The sequence below is a fragment of the Lycorma delicatula genome, chromosome 7 (genome assembly GCF_047948215.1).
Source record: "Lycorma delicatula isolate Av1 chromosome 7, ASM4794821v1, whole genome shotgun sequence".
Classification (NCBI taxonomy): Eukaryota; Metazoa; Arthropoda; class Insecta; order Hemiptera; family Fulgoridae; genus Lycorma; species Lycorma delicatula.
In genome coordinates, this window is record NC_134461.1 from 41606316 (window position 1) to 41631086 (window position 24771).

At 29.0% G+C, this 24771-nt stretch overlaps 1 protein-coding gene across 1 annotated transcript in view; it reads right to left on the bottom strand.

Moving 5' to 3' along the window:
• Peritrophin-A (Peritrophin A) overlaps nt 1-24771 on the bottom strand; it is a 46375-nt gene that overhangs the window by 19791 nt on the left and 1813 nt on the right. The window contains exon 2 of the mRNA XM_075370356.1: nt 4499-4717. Within this exon, the coding sequence (XP_075226471.1) occupies nt 4499-4717 (219 nt within the window). The remainder of the gene's footprint in view (nt 1-4498; nt 4718-24771) is intronic.

The following is a 24771-nucleotide window of genomic DNA, read 5'->3' on the forward strand; positions in this document are numbered from 1 at the left end:
ATGATGTTTTGTATTTTATTCATGGTTTTGAAATGATAGTAACTTTATTTCAACATTTTGGCAGTTTAGTAAGATTGTTGGTTGATATATATTAGAGTTATTTATTTTTTTATTCTGGATGTGTTTTTAATTTTTTCAGCGTATTTTATGTAATGTGTTGTCAATAAGTGTATAAAAAATGAATGCTTAGCTAGCTAGATATTTTATTACGTTGAGTTGTTTAATATAATTGTCAGTTAACGTGTGCGTATATAATTGTGAATGAAGTGGAGAAAATATGGAATGATTTTGTGCAGCATGGGGTGATTACGGAACAGAACGCAAGATTGGCGGGAGTTTCAGTATTTCTCCCTACAGACCGCAGAGCCTGGACAATGTCCCTTGCTGCTGTATCTTTCTATTATCGGGCGAATTTCATCGGTTATTTAGTAGCGGTTATAAATTTTAAGTTTTATTTATGGACGGATTTGGTAATTTGCGTTCCTATCCGTATGGACCATGGTGTAATTTATTTACTGGTTCTGACCGTGATAGTCTAAGCTTTTGAGCCTAGTAATCCCGGCGTGATTTCCCTTCAGTTCATCCGCTGAAATACTTTCGGTACCGGCATCTATGGGCTAGCAGGAGTGCGCCTACCGGAGCTCTAGTTATTTGGAGGGAGAAATGTGCCCCATGCTCCGGAGGGAGTCGCATATGGTGACTAAATGAAATTGTGGTATTTTCGTGGGACGGTTTGGGGTGTCTAGCTTTTTATAGTTTTAACAAAATTTAATTGCGAAAACTGTCACTTTTGCGGCTGGAATTTTTGTGCGGTTTCCATTTATAGGTTACGCAATATAGAGGCTCCTAAGCCTGGTTTGTCATTTTTTGATTCTCATACCGCCTCTGCACGGTGGTTCGTTTAATACAGCATGAGGCCATTTTATTATACCCTGTGGAGTACGGTCCTCTATGGAGTGATTAGAAGTGTTGTAGATAAGTATCAATTGTGGTGGTAGGTTCTCTGAATTGTAAAAATGCGATTGTTATCTACTTTTATTTTGGTGAGGTGAAGGAAGTTATATTTCATGTTTATATTTTTCAATAACTGTAAGCTGTGGTGTAATTTGATAATCAGTATCAGAAGAATGTAGCACTGTCTAGATGTGTGTATGATTGCTTTTTCTGTGAGTATATTAGCATTTTTTAATTAATTAAAAAAATTATGTGTGTTTTGTGGTATGTGGAAATTTTGCTCTGGAAATCTAAATTTTTTTAGGATGCTGTTTTAAGCTGTTCTAGTGGTTTGTGGAACATTTAGGTTTTTAAGGTGTAACTTACCAACTTACCAGGACCCCAGAAATTTTTAAATCTTATGATAAATTTTGAAATTTATCACATTAAACTCATACAGTTCATCACCAACACAATTTGTCCTGTGAATCATACCGTGAGTTTGGAAAAAATGTTAGATCGTAAGCTTTCTTGTAAGCTTGGATATTGTTTGAATTTAGTGACTCTGTAGTCTCTAACTTGTTTTACACTTCTTTGAAATTTACTTACTCTATGTGATTTTGTAAATTCTGTTGTTCATATCTCTATAACTAGGTTTATGAACCTGTACCGATAAAGGTGTGAACCTGTACAGATGAAATTTATCATAACGTATACTATGATAAAAACTATACCATTAATTAGAATTTTGCATAAAATTACAAATCAAAATTTTGAACTGTAAGAAGATATATCATATTTTAATAAACTGAACATTTTCAACCAAAGGATTTTTGTTTTTCCTGATGGTTTATTGTATTTTTTCACATTGACTGTGAAATATCAGTGTTTATAGATTTTTAACAGTATTGAATTAAACAAAGAAAAAACTAAGTTAAATTTTAATTCAAGAAGTTACATAAATGAATAGCTCAAAAACTATTAAAAATCTTTAAAATGTATTTTGTTGTTCTGAATATTAGCCGTTATTTTTTACATTGAAGTTAATTTTGTAATTATATATGCAGATGTTAATGTAATTTGTAGTTTCAACCATTTGTTATCTCAGATCAATCATGGTCAGCTTCATTATCAGTAACAAGGTAAAAGAAAATGGAAATATCTTGTATATACTGTACCATCCAAAGTATAAATTGGATGCATTATTTAATTTATTAATTATGCATTTATTTATTAACTCCTTCCATAAATTGTTTTTTTATTTACTAATGCTGTTAGGCTTTCATCCTTATTTTCTATTTTTTGTATTTTTAATGCTTTTTCCCCTATACTTTAACTATAGTGAAATGCATTAGATTGCCAAATAATATTTTATCAACTGAATTTGCAATTCTTTTGTTTTAGTGTACAGTAAGAATGATGTTGAAATGATAAATATTTTATCATCTTAAATACTGAAAAACATTGTATTGTCTAATTATGAATTAAATCTAATTATAACTTAATTATTATCTGGATCTTAATTATTACTATCTAATTATTAAATTAATGAATTTAATGTTTTTAATAATGACAAGAGACTTTATCTTCTAAAGTCTAATGTAAATGATTAAACAGACATGTGCAGCTTTGTAGTTAAACAGTATTCTATCATTTTCTGGTGGGAATTTTATTATTTTATATACCTATCTTATATTTATGTTCAAAATCCTTATTTTGAACATTTCAATATATCCAATTTTTCACTTTTGATTATTATTTTTTATATGCGGCTTTTATTTTGATTTATTCAGCGTATTGTTTTTGTGTAATTTGATGTAATAATTTTTTTTAAATTTCATCATATATTTTCATATATAGTGTGTCCGTAAAAGATCTTTACTACTTTAAATATTAATTACAATTTAAATTTAGGTCACAGATGTTACAAGTGGAATTTATTTAAAAATAGTATTTAAAAACTCACAGGTGTTCTTGGTCATGTGGAATGAAACATGGTGTTCCTTGTAACCATGCTTGTTCCACCCTGTAGTACCATGATTACTTGAGAGAAGGTACAGTATATTGATTGGTTTGAAGGAACAAATCAGATACAATGGTTTAACGTACGTTTAGAATACATTATAACTGATCACCATTCTCATGGCCTGTTATTCGTGCACGGTATGAAAAGTTTAATATTACAGTAATTGTGAACAGTAGAAAGTTTATGGACAGCCAAACTATATCTGACAAAAATGTTGAATGCGTGCAACATTTTATTTGCAATTTTCACAAATCAATACTTCAGGTAGCAAATAAATTAAACATATCTTGTTCAACTGTTCGTAATGTGTTGAGAAAATATTTAAAAATGTATTCTTACAAACTTAATTACTACAGGTATACAAGAAGATATGATTAATCAAAAGAATTTTGCCATTATACTGCTTGATCATTTGGAAGATAATGACAATTATCTTACTTAAAATGTTTTTACTGATGAGGTTACTTTTAAATATTTGTTTCATTTATCAAGAAAGGAAATAAACAAAATATAGGAATCTGGGTCTCAGAAACCTGTATTTTGATGCTAAGCATGTTAGAGGTATTTTGAAAGTTAATTTTGAGGTGTTCTGTGACAAGAAATTTGCCTCTTTTTTCTTTCATAAATTAATGATGACTGGCAAAATTTACCTTGATATATTGGACAATTTTGGCTTTTCTCAGTTAAAAAATTAAAATTTTTCCAACCTTGATTCAGCATCAATTTTTCCAACATCCATCTTCCAGCAAGATTGCATCATGCTACATCAGATTTTATCTGTTAATGAATATAAACAGATAATTCACAAGAATATAAACAGATAATTCACAAGAATATAAACAGATGCTATTTTATCTGTTAATGAATCTGTTCCTGAACAAGAATACCCTAATTAGTGGATTGAATGTGATAATTCAACAGCCTGACCACTGATGTAGCTGGACTTAACGTTTTGGGACTTTTTAGTACCAGTGAGGGGGTTTTTTCAAGGATCAGTAATATAAATCACAGGTTTCTAATATGAAAAATTTGAAAATTTTACCACAACTACAACATTACCAATATTGATGCTGATATGCTGTGCCATGCTCGACAAGAGTTGGATTAATGTGCCTATACATTTTACATGTTACCAATGGAACAAATGTTATATACACGTTAATTTCATTCAGGAAAAAACTTAAAAGTATGATTTATATTACTGTGGAAGAATCATAATTATAGGTAGTATAATATATTTTTAATCAAAATTAATGATCCTATGTGGACAATCTGCTGTGGAATTTGGATAATTTTTTTTCACTCTATCATTTATTTTTAATTATATCTATTCCAAACATCTATTTGAACTTTTCATTGTTATTCTACTATTATTTTATTATTAATTTTTTTAAATAAATTTTAATAAAAGAAAATTTTAATTAAATTGCAGTTAATTAATAATATTAACTGCAATCCATTTGATTTCATATATAATAAAATGCATAAAATAAATAAAACAGTTATGTATGATTTAAAAATTTAGCCTAAATTACTTACAAACAGCTTTACGTTCTCCACATTCTACACCCCAGTGATAATTACAGTGATTGTGGACTGCACCTTTTCCATCATATAAAAGACCATTTTCACACTGTTCAAGTGTTAATGTTCCATTTGTGCAAAGGAAGAAGTGATCACATGCTTCTGGATGAGCATATGTCTGTACTCCATATGCTTCTGGACAGCCAGGAGCATTCAGTACTGGCACTGCAGCAACTGTAATAAAAATAATCTTGTATTATTACATTTAAAAGAGGGATAGGATAAGAGATATTAATTTCTGGAAGATATCAAGATAGAGGAAAAATTGAAAAAGGAAGCAAATGAGTTATAGAAGACATCCTGTTAAGACTGTATAACAGAACACTGCTAATTATATTTACTCAGCAGCATGATGAAATGTAATATTTATGATAAAATTATTTAATAAAATTGCTTACTTTCACATTAATAGAATGTTTTCCTTTGAAGACTTTTTTTAGCCATATGTATTAATTCAGCATAAATTTTTTAGAACTTAGCTGGAAATTGAAACTAGGACTATTGGTATAGACTATACTGCCTGCATGGCCACGGTAGTCATTATGGCTTTTATTGACCATTTTTGTGAGCAATTGTGATGTACTTGTTATTTGTAATTTTTGCATTCTGGGAACTAATGGCTTTTATCTCTATTTTTTATATGTTCAGACATTATTTTAGGGTATTAGTGTAATGATTTCAGATTTGTACTGCATACAATAACAGAAATTTTAAATCTAATGAATGTAGTTTAATATCACAAAAAATATTTTTAATGTATTTTGAAACATTTCTAATTAGATAAATTTTATATTAAATAAAATTAATGTACCAAAAAATAAACAAGAAAACCTAGTTAACGTGTTACAGAGTTAGGGATCAGTATGTTTTTGTTTTATTTTTCTCTAAAAATTTAATGAAAATAATTAAAAATAAACACGGTTGGTATTGTAGTATACTGGTAATTTACATAGGGTGGAAAGTTTAATTAAACTTGTGGAAACCCTACATGTATATAAAGTTTTAAAACACCTACCATGTTAATTTTTTATGCCAGCTCATTATTCTGATTTTTTCCTTTTTTGGGGAAGGAATGTTGAAGCGTATGTTGTATTAATTTAATATACTGATAGTTTGAAAGTGATATTCAAAGTATGGAATTTTTAATATTACAGCTATTAAATATGTTCAAAGAACAATGTAACAAGGTCAAAATGTAAATGAGATATTAAAAGGAAGTTGGTGCTCATATAGAATATGTTGTAATTATACAAAGGAAATATAATTTAATTGTAATATCTGTTGAAGGATACATTCGTTTTATAAATATTAGATGTTGTGATTCACAGTTCCTTCCTTTGTATTAATCAAATATTTATTTGCAGATTCTTTACTTCTAGTGTAAAAATATAAAAAAATTAATAGAATAAAAAAAAATTAAACATTTTATATTCACCTTACCAGCAAAAAAGATATGTTTTCTTGAGATCTTTTGGTTCATTTCAAACCATCATCAAGAGATAAAAGTAATACAATAAGTCAAAAATTAAAATAGTTACACAGTCATGACTGTTTGAATGTCAAAAGTATACTCATTACTTATACTCATAAAAGTATAAGTATGAGTAATGACTGTGTAATTAAAAATCTGATTTATACTCATGAGTCTACTTTTGGCATTCAAACAGTCAAGATGTATATTTATTTTAATTTTTGACATACTGTATTATTTTTTATCTCCTGATGATGGTCTAAAATAAACTGAAAGATCTGAAGAAAACATCTTTTTTGTTGGTAAGGTGGAAATAAAATTTTTAATTATTTTTTATTCTATTAAAAAATTTATCAGCTGAAACCATGTTTTAAGAAATTTATAAAAAAATTAACGTAATGCTTTTATAACAAAATATATAGCAATATAGGAGTTTCTACTTTTTACAATTTATATGAAATATTTTTATAAAAGAATTGTGATGTTTAAAAATGTTGTTCTGTAAAAAAAAACTTGCTCTTTGCTATTTATGATACTGCAGGTAAATCCAAGGCCATAGTGAAAAGGTCAAAAATATCTTTTTTACAGTTTTCCAGTTTTGTGCAGATTATGTTGTAATATTATGAATGAATTAATATTATATAATTTACAAACAATTAATGCTGGTCATATAAAATTCTAAAGGATTAATAGAAAATTTTGTATTTCTATAAACTTAATTTGCTCTGAATAAAGAACTTCATTTCTGCTTAAAAAAAAAATAACTATATTAATGCTGGACCATTATTTTTGATTTAATTTATTTTATACTTTTCATTGATTAAATGCTCTCTACTCAAATCTTCATTCTGGTATTGGTTGGGCTCAGACATCCAATAACTGTTTTCTTGTGATTTATTTTTCAGTTTTAGTCATTTTGTTGTTCTGACTGAAAATCTGCAATTTATAGGTGTGCTTTATAATTTTTTTTTTTTTCCCCCCTACTTTCCCCGACCGGATATCCATTTAAGTATACTCAGTCGGGGAGAGTGTCCTTCTACTCAAAGGGGGCGTCCCCCACCCACTGGCTTTACATCCGGCACGGCAGGTTGGCACCCCCGGTCTTGGATCTTTTGTTTTATTTTTTGCCTGCCTCTAATTCCCTGCGTTAGGGCCAAGGTCCGGCGATGCCGTCCCCCAGCCCCTCCGCAGGGAACCGGGTCTCGGTCTTTACGCCTATGCCTCTAACCGACGGTACCCACCCCACAAAGCACCTAGACGCCCGCAGGGAGAAACACCGCCGGCCGGAACTAGGTCTTTTCTTTTATTCCCATCACCCCTGGAGTTCTCCCCCTTCGCAGGAACCCGCATACCAGGGCATACGAGCCCTCCACGGAGAGACTGTCCACCCTTCCCTACTTAACTTAATCACAGTCTACCGCCCTCTTCTTCCTTAGTTCTCAGGATCTCTCCAGCAAACCTTCTGAATCAGTCCCAGTTCTCTTGATTTTGTACCATCCAATTAATTAGATTATCCGGTGTTAATCGATTTGTTATAATTACCTTCCTGTTTTCAGCCCATCTAGGACATACAAATATAGTGTGCTCCGCATTATCTGTTTCCTCACAATAAACACATTGTGGTGTGTCCCTTTTTCCAATTCTGGCTAGGTACTGCCCGAAAGATCCGTGCCCCGATAATAACTGTGTCATATAGAAGTCAACGTTTCCGCGTCTACTTCCATACCACCTACCTATATCAGGGATTAGTCTTCTAGTCCAATCCCCGACTCTTGAGCGTGACCATTCCAACTGCCATTCTTGCTCCAATTGAGCCGCTATCTCGTCTTGTGGCAGTCCCTCATATCTAAGCATCCTGCTTTTAATCTGCAGGTCTATTGGTAGAACCTCTGTTATTACGCAAAGCGCGTCATAGGACACCGTTCTGTAACTAGCGGCCACCCTCAACAGTGCAAGTCTATGCGCGCTTCTCAATTTTCCTTTATTCCGTTTAATACTAATTGTATGTCCCCAAACCGGGGGTGCTTTATAATTGCTTTATTGCAGTGTAACTAAAATTTACAAAGTAGGATAACTGTATTTTTTATACATTAATAAAGTAACCCTGTGAAAATATAGTAAAGAAAAATTTAAAGTACTTTGGGAACTATGTTTCCAAATTAAAATAAATGAATTAAATAAAACTCATTATTGAATGTGATGTTAAAAGTTTGTAGTATGCATGCTTTTTTTTATTAACTGCATTAGTTATATATTTGTACATTCAGTGTTGGTTTATGGCAAAGCAGAAAAGTTTTATCCTTTCCCAAGAAAGTCAGACTAAAAATATTTTTATTTTTCTGACTGTAGTGAAGAGGTCGGTGCTAACATATGTGGTCGAAATAAATTCTCAGTCAAGGAAACATAATTTCCCACATTGGAATCTCTTGGTTGGATTTTAAAATTGTGATTACAATACACTGTTGTAGTGCAGGTGTTGATCATAACTGTGTATCAATAACATAACAAATACAGATAAAATTATAAAAAAAACCATAAGGAATTTACCGAGGATTAAAACACAACAAAACACAGTAAACTGAAATGTTATTGGAATAAATTCGCAAGAGAAAAATACCCAAGAATAATTCATAGAAAATACAAATCTGAAACTATCATTTCTAATATCTTTTTTTTTGTCTCCTATGTTAAACAAAATGTATTTTGACAAGTATCTAAAAAAATTTATTAATAGTAAAATTATAAACTGCTATCACTAGTTATTGGTTCTCTGTTGTTTTTGTTTTTCAGTAATGAATTTTCTCTATTGTTATTAATAAACTAAGTTTCCTGGCTATCCAGTTCCTATATATTACTGACATTTTTAAATATTAGTTACTAATAAACTAATTTTATGACCTATTTCCAAGCAATGATTGTACTTAGATACCTCTGGTCTTCTGTACTTGAGAGCCAAGCTCTTACTTTAGGAGTGCTAAAGATTACTTGCACTCCCTGCAAGTAAACTCTCTGCAAGAAGGATGAAGTTAATAGATGAGTGAAGATTGGAAATTACAACGGGGTGAAGGAGAAGGGTTGGGACAGGGATGGATGGAGAAAGCAGTGGCATTAGGCAGAGCCCCAGATGATGATGAATAATAAAAGACTAGAATAGTTCCAATCTTTCTTTTAGTTTTCCAACTTGTCCTAAACTGCAATTTATATATATATATATAATATATATATATATATATATAATTATTATCTTTTATGACTGCATAGGATCACTTTAGTCAGTTCATTATCCAATTCTCTTTGATGGGACTGTTTGGCCTTGTGGTCCTACCAGTACTTTTTCATATGTTTTGATCTTTGTGGCCTTTCTAGTGTTGAAAATGTTTATGTTGTGAGTTTTCTTATGTGTGAAGCGAGTGTTTTTGTTTTTGATTTTCCTGTGTAATTTTATGTTATCTGTGTTGTCTACTGGTGTAAGGCCAATTTTCTTCAGATCCTCTCTTATTTCTCTGATCTATCTGCATCCTGTCTTTGTGTTTTTTGAATTAAGATTGTACTGTACTAGCTGTTTCAGAAGTCTTGAATCTTATATCCTCATGATGTGTTCAAAAGATTCTAGTCTCCTCTTATGCGTGGTATCAGTGATGGGTTCTAATTCTTTGTACATGACTTTGGCAGAAAAAATCTCTGCCTGTTTTTCTGGTACTTTTTATTGATGCAGTTTCTTCTGATTCTTCTTTCGATTTTCTGGAGTCTGTCTGTCTTTGATTGTTCATTCAGGTGGAAGAGTGTTTCTGCTGTATAAGTGGTTTCTAGTTTTATAACTGTGTTGTAGTGTACTATATATATATATTATGCCCACTTTCTCTGGGGAGTGTGTATCTTTATCATATCTGAGAACAGAGGCAAACTTCCTAGATGTAAACACATGAGGTAATGCTAAAGTTATAATTATTTAAACATTTATTAACTATCTTTGTTCTTTTATACAGAAGGCAACGTTCAATTTTTTATTTTGAATCCTCTACGTGATCCTGCATATTAGTCTAAATATTTATTAAGTTTTTGTTATGCTGTCAGTGGGACCTCTGTAAGACCTTTAAATATCATTTTAGTGCTGATAAAATCTGTTTTTCTTTTATATGATTTTAAACTGATCCTAAATACCATTGCATTGAATGCTACTATCTTTAATTACTTCTAGATTTTCATTATTCATAAATAGTTCTTGAGTATTTTTCTCTTTGCAATTTTAACTTGCCGAGTTTTACAGATTTAAAATCTATTATTATCTTTATGTCTTCAAAAGAACTTATGAATTACTATGCGATACATTTTTTCTGAAATTAATTTTAATGATTAATGTAATATTAATGTAGCTATTGTTAGCATAGTTAGAAAGTGTAGTTTTATTGGATAAAACCAGCTTCAAAATTAAAACTGGACTTACAACATATTTTGAGGTTATATAATAATAAAAAAAAGAAACACATATAAGATTGTAACATTTGCAATAAATTAAATCGCAAGTTTGATATAAAGGCGATTTATACTCTTGCCAACTGATATGCTTGTACATGCTTTCATCACTGACTGTCAGTGTTGTTCTTATTGTTGGTTGTAGTATCATTTCTGGTGGTTTTTGCAGATGTTATTTGATATGCTTCAAAAATTGTATTTCTCTTGTTAGTATTCATTGTTATTTGGTTTTTTTTTATTTCATAAACTTTTTTAATCCTTTGCACACATTAGATAGAGTAGAAAGCATTTCCAAACAAGAAACTGCAATATCAAGTTTCCCACTCTCCCTTTTTGATCATCACTAATAATATTATGGAAAATAATTTAATTCCCATAATGTTCTTGCAAAAAAACGACATATGTTAACAACAATACATTACTGACTGTTGTCATCTTTGAGCTATATCCCTTATGCATCTGTAAGCTGGGTTTGATGGTGCTATCATTTCTGGAAACAGGCCATGAACTCTTTTTTCATAATATTCTTCAGATCCTCTATCATGTTATGTTGGATATCAATGACTGAAGTGCTTTGTCTTTTCAGCAGCCAGGTGAGTGTAAGATATTACTTAAATGAGTCACGAATTTGTTGACTAGAAACTTTCACAAGATGAGTGCATCATGTCGTGGCACATTGTTGTGATGAATGACCACTTGCCAGGCCATGTTTTTCAAACAGAATCTTGTAATATTTCATCATCATTAATTTTTTTTATCTGCCATTAACTTTATACTTAATCATCTCTCAGACTATATTCTCTGTATATACTTGTCTTCATGTGCACTCTGTTTACTTTTTATGACTATCATTTTTGTTTTTTGGCAGCCCACTCTCCGGCAATATGAAGTTGTCATTCACATTTTTTTTGGCCATCTTTGAATCTGTCAAGCCACTCAAAGACATTTGGACTTTTTTCAGAGGATCCACACCATATTTTACTTTAAACAACTTCATTGTTCCAATACCGGTATAGGCAATTTTCTCACGAAGTTTGATGTTTACATAATGTTTTTTTTTTGCATTACAATAGTCAACTTATAAATGTCTGTAACAGCTTGTTTAGTAGATGTTTACACAAACATTTACTAAAAACATGCCAACATCATTACATACATGATTTTAACCAAATAATTACAAGGAGACAATGCATGACCATTCCAGGAATTGAATTATCATACTTGTGCTTATTACAAAATAGATCATTAACACAGAAGAGTTGATCAATCATAGTGGTAGATAATTTAAAACATTTTCGATCTAGTTATAGAGGATCAGCATAAAATTTCAATTTCTGTAACTTTTTTCATATTAATCACTAAAAATCTGTAAAGAGCATTCTCTGGTAAAAAGAATGGTCTTTCTAGAAATTTTTTTAGAATTAAAAATAGGATGAAAAGTAAAATCTTATGATATTTTAAACAAGTTAGTCCTTTACAGTAGATATATCAACCACAGCAAACAGAACATATGGCATAGGTAGAAAAAAGCTGTGCCACTGGCACAAAGAGAGTTATGTGGTTTTGTTTTGTGTGAGTATAAAATTTCTAGGTTGTTATTATTAACATGTTTATGGTGTATATTTATTAGGTGGTTGGTCAAGCCTGATTTAGTTGTGGTTTTTATGAAACAAATTTCTGAAATAACCAGTAATATACCTGTTTTTCAGTCGATTGGAATTAGGTGGCTTATTATCCATATAAAATTAACCATTATAAAAAGAAATCCATATCTTCACTTTTAGAGTTCCTATGAAGAAATAATTACTATAATTTTTATGTGTATAGATATTTTATGAAAGTACTGTTGGAATTATTTTTAATATTATGTTTAATTAAATAGATATGTTAAGAACTAATCGTAATTATTATATTTAAAAATTGTGAATTCATAATATGATCTAGAAAATATTAAATTTATATTCAAATTAATAAATTTTTGCATATCAGTATATATGAAGATAATTATTTGATTGGTTAATACTGTCGGTAAGTAGGTTCAAAATATTACATGTGGAGCGTGTTTATGTATTTTATAAGTATATAATACATTTAGTGTTCCATTATGACAAGACTGAATTACGTCAGGGAGTTAAGTGAAAGTATAGCAACAAGACAGTGGTTTTACTTAGAATGAATAAGCGACTGTATTAGTAAAAGATGGAATGAGGTTTATGAATGTGTGGAGGAGGGGTAGAGATATTGTCCCAAGGCTGCTTGTCAGTCGAATGTAACTTTAAAACCGATTGTTGTAGGATATTATAATATTTGCAGTAGCCTATACTTTCTTATAATAATTTTCATATATTTAATTAATGTTGCTAAATGAGTTAAGGTATTTTAATGGACAATTCTTTTCATTGTTAAATAATCCGGGTTTATTTTTGTCATTAATTCTGTAAAGCATTAATTTTCAGTTTTGTTATTCTATTTTTTTTAAAGTAAAAAGAAATAAGTAACAATAATATTTTCAGGTAGCAAATTGCAGCTCATAACTAGAAAAGATTAAAAAAAATTTTTACTTTTAAGAAAATTTATCATTAACTTGATTTTTTCAGGATTAAAATAATAATTAATAAAACCTCATCACAGCTTAAAATTGAAGTTTAATGTTAATGAACAATTGTATGAAAGGTTCAGGGTAATAAAACTCTGTATAAAATAACAAATAGTATTACCAAAATGCACAAGACAATTTTATAAGATATTACAATTAAAAAAAAAGAAGATTTTATTGAATTAAATGATGTATTGTGAATCATTGAACTGAGGTAGAGTTTTTTCTTTTTTGATTTAAAAATCTTTTTTTTTACATCTTTCAGTTAATAAAATGAAATTCAAATAATATGTTAAGTCATAATATATTATTATTTTACAAGTTGTAATGGTCATTAGTAGCTAATAAATGCCAACAGCATGCAGTGAAAGTACATGTTATTTTGTTTAACTTTGGTAATCTGCAGGATCTGGGTTATTAAATACAAGTTGATTTACCTGACGAGTTTACCCGAGAACCAGTTTGTATCTTTTTCCGGAACCCTTTGAAAAAACTATTTCGTATGAAAATTATTTTAAATTCTTTTTGATTTGTGTTCCCCTGAAATATTTTATTAAAATACATCCTTAGTGATTAAATGACAAATAATGCTTCTGTAAAATTGGATAAGAGGTCAGTTTCAAATTCAAAAAAACAAAAAAGTTTCTATCCACCTTGTATAAAATTTTATTTCTTCAGTTGTTATAGCTTGACATTTTTCATTAAAATTCATCCAAAGCTAATCAATCGTGAAAAACAATTTTGTCGAAAAGGAGGGTTGAACCACTGTACCTGTTGAAGTAAAATTAAATCCCAAGAAAAACTTTCCTATCCTATCAGTTTGTTTTTCTTTGTAAAGTGCGTATTAGTATGAAAAATTATTTTTTGTTACTGGACTGTCCACTTGTAAATACTTCTAGTGTTACTGATATATGTGATTAAAGTAATCTATTCTACATGTTTTTCCAAAATAGTTTTTAACATTAATGTATTATCTTGAACAAATAAAAAAAGCAAACTTGACATATTAAACTTACATGGTGATGGAGGAAATTTTAGATAAATTTCTTTAATGAATGAAAATATTATCATTAATAAAAATGAATTTAAAAAAATATTATCTACAATAAAATTTAGCCTATTTTCTAAATTTCAATAGTGAGAAACAAACATCTGTATGTTTAGTGACTAATGAAAAATGTTACAGGTTTAAGCTTTATGCTTATAATATAATTTTGTTGCTGGATAAATTTAAGTTTAAATATTTCTCAGAGCTCAATAAATGCAGTCAGTAGTTCAGTAAGTTCCTGAATATGTGAATGTTAGTACAAATATATCTAATATTTTGTTTTATATTCATATAAAGATGGCTTCTGCTGTTGGCATTTAATTGCTTCTTCTCAATCATTAATCTTTAGATTGTTACTCTAGGATTTTCTGCAAATGGTCTTGTGGAATCATGAGGATGTAAGGAAGACATATTGTTTTATCTTTTCCTGGATCCATGTTAAAATGTTAATACTTTGAATAAATTATAAATGAACTAAGTAAAAGGCATGTTAATATATACAATACTTGTAAAGCTGGTCAGCCAATGAATGCAAATGTAACTTAAAAAATGTTGAGATGTAAGTTTTATGGTCAGTTAAATAGAAAAGGGGCTGTGCATTTGTAATATGAAAGTTGGTTGTGTAAAAATAAACATCATATGTTTTTTGGTGACATTAAAGAACTCTGTATGTCCAATTTAAAAATTTACTTCTTACATTTATAAAAGTGAATATTGTAATGTGTAACTGATATATATATGTATGTAAAGGACATTGTGGTTAAACATTACAATGTCATTAGAGTTGTCTAAGAAGTCACTTTTAGAGATTATTTTAGTTTATTGATGTCATATTAAGTTTTTCTCTTTAACATTTGATTTCTGTCAGTATGTAATCTTTTAACAAATGTTAGACTGTATATTTTTGCCATCTAATTAAATTTTGTTGGGAGATCTTTGAAGTTATCTTCGGGTATTATATTTTAAGTGTGCTTGTGATCATTATTGCTTATGTTATTGGTATCATATTTTATGTGAACATGTGTTATGTGATCTTATAAAAACGCTATATAAACACTTAGTGTTTCAGTAGATAAGAATCCATTAAACATAAAATATTTCCATAGTTTCTGAGTATCAAAAAGTAGTTTTAAAAAATGTTTGTCTTGTCATGTCTTGCTATGTTGATAAAACAAAGAATCAAAAATTGTGGTTTAATGTCACTCTTATTTCGTACTATTATTCCATGGGATCTTCTTTCTATAATTAATTAAAAATTTTTAGCAAGTGTTAAATTAAAAAAAAAAAAATAAAATAAAACAACTCTCTAAGAATGATTATAATGAATTTAATTATTTATTATTTTGAGTTACGTAATCTACTAACATTAGCTACTACTGAATACCTAAAGCATCCATCCATTCGATGGAAATTACATTCACTGTGATGTTTCATTTTATTAATTTTCAGAAATCAGCCAGTTAGTTAAAATTTTCTGTCCGGAATTTTAGCATTCGTATTTTTTTTAGAATGTTTTTCCTGAGATGTTAAAGTGTTGTGGAATCATTGAGTCAAAGGGATGGAATTTATTATCTTGCTCAGGTCTTTGAAATTTTCTAAAATTTATGTCATAATTAAATTAGTGCAGCTGAGAATATCCTAGAACAATTGTGATAGTTGGTAACGCTTGCTGTCATGAGTTATTAGTCAGTAAACGCTGACTGCGAACCGATTAGCACTGATTATTTTATGTACATTCTCATTTAAATTTGCCTTATAATGTGAGTATGACTCATGCATATAGTGAATTGGTGTACATGGTTCGTACTGTTAATATGAGTCATACTTTAGTCGCAGGTTAATTGTAACCATAACATTTTGTAATTATCAAAGAATTTTGTAACAGTTTATTGAAAAGCTATTTAAATTTATTGATTATGGATGCAAGCAATAAGAAGTGATATTCTCTTCTGTGACTAAAACAGGTCTACGATGTTAATTTGTTGTGTAAAATGTGACTAAAAATACTTCATTATTTGAGCAATATTCCATCATACTTCATTATTTGAGCAATATTCCATCATCTGCCATTTGTTATAAGATTCTTGTGCTTAAAACTGGCAACTGCACTTCTAAATATTTAATCTGTGGTATTTTCAGCTATATAATATCCTGTTATGAGTGTAATTGGGGTTGTGTCTTGAAAAGTTTTCACAATTCTCATGATCTCGGTAAAAATGATTATATTTTATTATAGGATAAATATGCATTCTGTCCGAAAATTTGTGCAGAATAGATTAGATAGTCAAAAACTATGTATTTAAGGGAATAGCTTTTTTAAAAAGTAATTACATTTTGGGAATCAATATGATTCAAACCCAGGATCTTCGAGATAAAAGGATAAGATTATTTAAATTTTCTTTAGTTTTAATTCTTTTAAAATGAGCTCATTTATACTGTTTAGTAAAAGTGGTAGAGTACTATATTTGTGAATGTCCTGAGACATTGATCAGAATATTGTTCACTTTAATCATTGGTTTTTCCCATTGATATTTTGAATGCTACTTAAAAAAGTCTTTCCGAAAATGTAATGAGAATACAGAATTACTAATTCTCAAATAAGGTATACAATTTTTACCAGTTGTATTGGTTGCTTGTGGAAGCCGGATTGAACTACAAGAACTGCTGTTCTTTATCTTAAAATTACCAGTGTAGTAAACTATTATTTTAATCTAAATATGTTATAAATAAATCCTCCTTTGTTTTCACTAATACTCAGCTGGCATGGTTTTAATTAAAATGAAATATCTAAGATTTGGCCAAGTAATAAATAAAATAAAAAAAATTGCTACTGTGGAGAGATTTATTTTGTTTGTCTAATCTGCAAACATGTCCGATTGATGGCGATAAGTAGTTGGATAGAGATGACATAAGTAGTTAAGAGAAGTGAAAATTTAACATTTAACATAGAATCTTTGTATTAGGATGATGAAGTACATGTTTTTGTATTTGTTTATCATGTCATGGAGACCTGAACATTAAGTTAGAAAATTATAAAGAAAATACTGAATTTTGAAATGTGATTATAATAAAAAATATTGAAAATTTAATAGACGGGTAATGTAACCAATATGGAGGTTTACTCGTTCGGGAAAGTAATACAGTCTGTTCAGAAGAATAAGCTGCTGGAATATTTGGGTCATCATGCAATCGCAAATATCATCATTATGATGTAGGGAACTGAAGCTTATGATGAAAGGAAGTGGGAGTAGACATAGTGTTGGAAGGCTTCTGGTATCATAGCTAAGAAATGTGAAAGAATGGTTCATTCAACTGTTACTCCATCAATTTATTTAGAGTGGCAAACATTATATTTATTTTTGTTAACGTAAATATTTATACCAAATTTTATTAAAACATTTCAATTTACTCTTCAGGAATAAAAATCTGGTTAAAAATCAAAAATACTTAGGTAGGCTGAAAATTAATTATTTATAAATATATGTATGTGAACTATTTTTTTATTAATTTTTATGTGAAAAAAAATGCTACCAAAATATTTAATGAACATTTAGTTTACATACTTTCTATACATTACGGATTACAGTCACCTGTTGAAATTTGAATTTTAGTAATTTTTAATGACATCCATGTGATGTCGATATATTCATATCCAGCACTGATGAAAGCACATTATTGACATACATTTTACTCCAATTACTTTTGAGTGTCTTTTCATGATAATTCCAAAAGAGACTAATGTAACACATTGTATTTGCTTTAAATTTTAAAATGTTTGATGTTCATTATAAATGAATACTTTGATAAATTTCAGTAAAAAAGAGTTTATAGTTAGTTGGAATGAGGTTAATGATTTATGATAGATATTCCAGCTAAATTATCGATTTGAAAATGTACCGCTGGTATTAACATGTGAACTGTTGAGCTTAGCATAAATTGGATAAATGGAGCAAGGAATAAAATAAATGGGAATAGAGAACCCCAAGAACAGAATATTCTAAAAAGATATGTTAATTGGATTGTAAGATATTTGGTGAACCACTGAGAAAAGGAATATTAAAGTAAGTTTACCAATTGAATTACAGGGTATAAGTTATACTGGAATGGATTCATTGCTAATAAAAATATCATTTGCAAATGATCATTTAAAATGTGGCTATTAAATGTGAAAAATGTTTGATGACAGTTGTATTATTTTTTGAATATATAACTTATTAAGTAGATAAAGAATTAATAATTAGACCACTTAATATAGAGGTTGTGTTTATTGTGTATATATTATTTCTAGAAAGATGGAGTCTTGTTGCGCTTTAATTTACCTGATTAAAGATTGGTTAATTGTTTTTATTTTTAGTTTTAACCTGAGTAATAATTTTTGTTTCAGTTTTTTGAGACATATCTGTTCTAGAATCTATTTTCATATTTACCCAGTTTTCATGCATAAAATTTATTTACACTACTTTATCTTAACAGATTTTTGTACAATAATTTTTTTCTAGATTGGTGGTAATTTTAATCTCTCACTTGGTATTACATTAATTTTATTTGCTGGACTGATTGACAAAGTCTATTCAAAATGACCACAAAAAAGATTACCACCATTCCTAATTTTTCTTTAATCTGTATTGTACGCAACAAATGTTGTAAATCAGATGATTTGCTAGGTTAATTGCCACTTTAATTTCATTGATCTGAACCAGCGCCCAGATCATACAGTGCATAGAAAAGTTATATGAATTCAAATGTATCAACAAAAAACTGCAAGAACTTCATTAGAGATGCAGACACATTTAACCTAATTTTAGAAGAAATTGTAGCATTTTTATTCTCCTACTAATTAAATATGAAGGTAAATAAGAATACATTCATTTCATTTAAGGATATACAAAATTTTATTAATGAAAAATTACCATTGCATCTATTGGCGCATAAGCATTATACGCCAATGTAATTAATTATAAACAGAAATTTTAATCTTTAAAAATATTAATATTTAAATGGCAACAACTTCTATGGTCATTAGCCAATAAAATTCCATTAGCATACAATGAACTGGATGAAGTATACATAGCTTTGTTGATTTATAAGAACCAGTTTATTAAATGTGGCTTTGGGCAAGGGCATTTTACATTGCTTCATACAAACTCAATTTACCGATTGCTATTCCCTGAGATGTTGCACTGGCATTGCAGAACTGTCAGGTTGTAAAGGGTACAGTTTATTACCTTATTTATTACGATAAATTATAATTATTATCGTTTAAATTGAAAACTGAGGTAGAAATATTTAAAAAAAGCCAAGTTGAATTTGGAACTTAATTCATTGCATGCCAAATAATCAAAACATTAGTGTTTTATCATTTATTATCAAAATAAAGAATTTTCAGTATTGTAAATATAAAATTTCATATCATTATATATTATTAAATACTGTGTTGATGACAGTGTAATCCAGTTCACAGTATGGACCCAACATTTTTTTAAATTTTGGGCATCATTATCAAGCAGAGTCTGTAGCACTGGAAATCTCTTCATGATGTATGTTCCAATTTGACCTAATATAACTTTGAAAATGTTGTAATCTTTTTGAATTGGGTCTGCATACCGAGATTAAAACAAATATTTGAGCTGAAAGCTACTTGGAAATTTTTGAAATAACTGTAATAGATATTTATTTGTACACAAAGTACTTCAGTTTTGAAATATATAGTATAATTGTTATTGGATGTTTTATGTACTGAATTATCCTTATGAATACGTCTTTTTAAGAATAACATGAGGAATATTTTCTAATGTTTGGATCATTAAGAATAAAATTTCTTTCAAAATGAAGAAAAAAAAAGGTTATTTTGGGTGGTAGAATCTCCTTTAGGCATTTACCCAGAGTTGATGTGAATATTAATGAGCGAGTAGTACTTAAAATTCTATGAAACTGTGTGAAATGTTTTTGGGAAATTTGACCTTGAAATTTTGGAGAGTAATCATGGCTAGCTTGCAAACTTAGTAGCTTTTGTTCGCATTTGTCTTCAGCTAGTTTAAAATTTTTTGTGTATAGTTCTCTACTATATAATATTTCTTTATCTAATTTATGAAATGTAGAATCTTCAGTTTGTAAATGTAAACACTCTACTGAACTAATCTGTGGCACAGTTTTTCATTTTAGGGGTTTTTAATTGCAATTTAATTTTAATTGCATATTTTAAGCGGTATCAACTGCCATGATCATTAGTCATTAATGTACTAACACTTTGTGTAGTGAAATTACATTCATTGTTTAACTTAAGTATCTATAGGAACTGATTAATTAAATGTGGCTATATCATACCCTTCAATTTTCTAGATGTTATTTCGTGAGATATTTCAGGATCCCAAAGTTTCAGTTAAGTCCAGACCAAGATTTCAGTTTCTTATTTATGTATTATAAGTACAATACTATTACATTTTGTTCTGTATTTGTGAGAATTGGAAGTTTTTTTTTGAGAAAAGGATTAACATTTGTGTGGTTTAATAAATATGTCCATGTACAGATTTTAAATTTGGTTGTGGTGCATGTAAGAACCTGGTGTATGAGGAACCAGTGAGATTTTTTCTGAGAATGATCATATTATACAGCTAATCCCTGTGGTGAACAGTACAAAGTTTCTACAAGCAGGCACGGATTTCTAATGGGTTTCATATGTACTTGACATACCAATATCCAATGAAGAAGCAAACGGGAAAACTATTACACTCCTCAATTTTTTTATAAATCTGACATGGAACTTGTTCTTGAGAATGACTTAGTCTTTTTTGAGAATGATTAGTGTCAGATCTTTTATTTATTGATTCTGACAAAACAAGATATTTCATTTGTTAGTTTGGATTTCATCAGTATTCTCTTTTATTATGGAAGTAATATAGTGGCTAGCCATTCGGTTTTAAGATAGCATGCTGCCTTCTAGATCAGCTGGTCGTGGATTTGGTTTTTTGTATTTTTCATAATAGTTTCATTCATCTCATACTCCTTATTAGAATATATATAAGTATGTATAACATTACAGAAAAAAATACAAAGCTCCCACCAAAAAGTGGTAAGATTTGTGTGTTTGTGTAAATTGAAAAGCTAATGAATATTTTTTGGAGGCATTTCGATGGAGAAAATAGGAAAGAATGTATTAATAATTTGAAAGGTTTAAATAAAGTAGTAAAACCATGACAGGTTTTGATGGAAAATCGAAGAAAAGTGAATTTTCGTAGTTAATGATTACGATTTAAAGGAAACGAGCAATGCCTAAATGTGAAATAATCTTCAAGAATAAAAGAGACCAGATGGGTTTGATTATTAAGTCTTTAAAGCCTTTGCAGCAGAAATAGAGATAAATGTATGAACATTGCCATATTTTTGTGGACTATATAGGTCCAGTTATTGAATGCTTTGTAATATTTATTTGATGCGCAGGGTATTTTAAAATTTTGTTAAGTTTATAGTATCTTTTATGCTAAACTGCCAGATTGTTCTGTATATAAGCAAGAGAAATATACTATATAATTTTATGTTAAAAATTTCCCTATCTCTTTTAAATTATTATTTTCTTTTAAATCCCCTTTCCCTTTCTTAAAAATTCCCTATTTTCAAAAAAACTTGTTAGTAGATCTGAAATCCTTAAAGGTTCTAACGAGGATCCGTATGTGTTTATTCATAAGACATTTTTGTTGAAGATTGGTGTATTTCTTTTTAAAAATTGATTGAGCAGTAAAAACGTTTCTGTGCTTTTTTTGTATAAAATCTCTCCAGTTAATAGCAAAATGATAGCTAATAATGGTAAGTATTTAATAAAGAAAAAAATTTATTTTTCATTTATTTATTTATTTTTTTGGCAGAATGGTAGTGTCTTGGTCTTTTATCTGGGTGGTTTCAGGTTCAAATCCCTGTCAGGCACAACAATTCACATACTCTATAAAACTCATTTTCTATATTCCCACGTAAAAGCTTTAAACTTTCTGCGATGAATTATTCAAGAAGAAAAAAAAATTACTTCCAGAATGTATTCAGCAAATATATTTATTTATTTAGTTGTGCAATATGCCAATAAACATATTAAAATATAAAAATTATTTATCACATTCTTTTGGGAGATAATTCAGGTTTAAAACTTAAAATTTCTAAGATATTGAGAATAATGGGTGTATCTGACGTTCAGAAGTAATAGATTATTACTTTAGATTATTTAGAAATATGGAAATGTTTCTGAATGTGATAAAGAACATATGGTATATAAAATACTAACTTGAATATTGAGTTCATATAGTGAAAGTCCTCTTCATATAGTTTTTCATTGAAGTAGGAAAGAAGTTTATCACTTTTAAAATAATATATATATATATATATATATACACACACACATATATAAATAAATTACGTACATGTATTTATATGGGACATGAAAGTTCTTTTTTATATTGAATAGACGTTGTGATGTGGTTGTGGTTCTGTTTTGTTTGTGTATCCTTTTTACTTTGAAGGTGTGCGCATGTGTCCCTCTGCATTGTGTGTGTTAGTGTGTATATGTGTGTTAAGAATATATATATATATATATATACACACACAAGTATTCATGTGTTTAAAGTTTTTATTCTGTGTAAATGGTAACAGGTAGATTTTTTCACCAGCCTTTGGCGGTTTTTGTTCTTTTTCTGGTCGGTCGCTTATGTGGCGGTAGTTAGCCGTGACTAGAAGTGGTCCTGAATGTCACTGGGCGTCCGTCAAGGCTGTCCGCAAAATATCAACTGTACAACTTCGTTCACTTTTTTTTTTTTTTAATACGTATTCTAGTCGCTGCCCTAATTGTATACAGCATTATGTTGTTATAGTAACTGGTAGTTTAGTACTGACCATTCGCTTTCCCTATTACTATCTCTACCGTATTTCTTTACGGTGTTATTATAATAACTAGGTTAGTGTTTGCATGTGTGTAGGGTGAACGGTTAAAATTTAACTAAAATAAATATTAATAAATTACGTTTTATCACGAGTTTAGTAAATATTGCATAATTTTTTTTTATTAAACCGTTTTTTGTTTTTGTTTAATTAATTACGTATAAATACATTACCCCTAATACATCAGATTGAAAACATATATTTCATTGTCGAGGAACGGAAATTTAAATTTTATTTTTTAAAACTTTCCTATGAATTGCAGGTTACTTATATTCTAAGCGACTTTATAGTGTCCTGTTGGCGGGAAACCTGCCTTTTTTTAAATGATGCGAGTTCTGTTTACTCGTATATTCTTATATTTTATGCATCATTTTTTGAAAATTATGGAAAAAAATCTTGTTTTCTCTGTTCAGAAAATCTTTCCACTTTAATCAAATTCAAAGATTTTTTAAAAATAAAACCTTTTTTGTGACGACTTCTAGCTAAATATAACCATTTTGATGTCCAAAAAAAGGTTGATGTAAATGAACCAACCTACTGGTTGCTAAATTGTCTACTCCAACATATACGAGTATTTTTCAGTTTAAAATAAAATCGTATTAGTCTTATCAAAATCATTGAAATCGTTTCATCTGAAATCCAGCTTTGAAATTTAAAAGAATATTGATAAGAAATAAGAGGTAGCTTTCACATTCATGATGTATATGGTGCTTATTTCAGTATTATTTAACATAAACATGGGAGCATTCGAATATATTTACAGTTGTAATAGCATTATTAAGTAAACGGTTACGTGTGACGCTTTCTCATTCGCTATTAATTTGGCCTCCTGTGATAAAGGTTTCGGTTCTTTCCATGTGATTTGGCTCTGTATTTTATTTTTTCCGGCTGTTATCTGTTACGTAACTAGATTAAAATTTTACTTATATAAAAAAATGATTCGTTTGAATTTTGAATATTTTTCAAGTCCTGTACTTCAAAAATATAAACCTCCAAAATATATTTTTTTCAGAAACATAAAATGGTATTTAATTTGTTGGATTTTTACAAAATGAAGGTGGATGGATAGTGTTGATTAGAGGTTGGAATTTTCATCCTTAAGTAGAGGGTTTGCGGGAAAGATTACATGTTAGTTTGCCCGAGGGAAAACATACGCGACTAAAGGAAGTATTTAACATTAAGAAACGTTCAAAAATTAGATACTTTCAAATATTTGTGTGATTTTTGATAATTAATAAAAAATGTTTAAAGAAATTACAGTAGTCTAAAATAATCTGACGTGAAAACTCTCGGGCTCTTCGTATAAAGAATGTTTTGAAAAATTTATCCTCATCCACTAAAAAGCAAAGTTTTAGAAAGATTTTTAACCGTTTAAAGACTTAATATATCGGTTTGAAGTAGTATTTATTATTTTTCTTAAAGCGTTACGGTGATGAAAATATTTTTCAACCCTTACCGGAGGGGTAAAACATAAATTTAACCAAAAAAAGAAGAATCTGTTGTTGCAATAGTCCAAATCTCTGTAATTTGAAATGTTTTTAATTACATCTTAATATATTTTAGGGCAGATTATCACAGTTAAATTTATATTAATTTCTGTAAATTTTTACTTGTTTAATAAATTCATTTATAAAATTAAATTATATTTTTAAATAAAAGGTTTTAAGGGTACAAATAGTTTTTATATTTTATCTCCGGAGGGGTTTCATCTTAAACTCAATTTA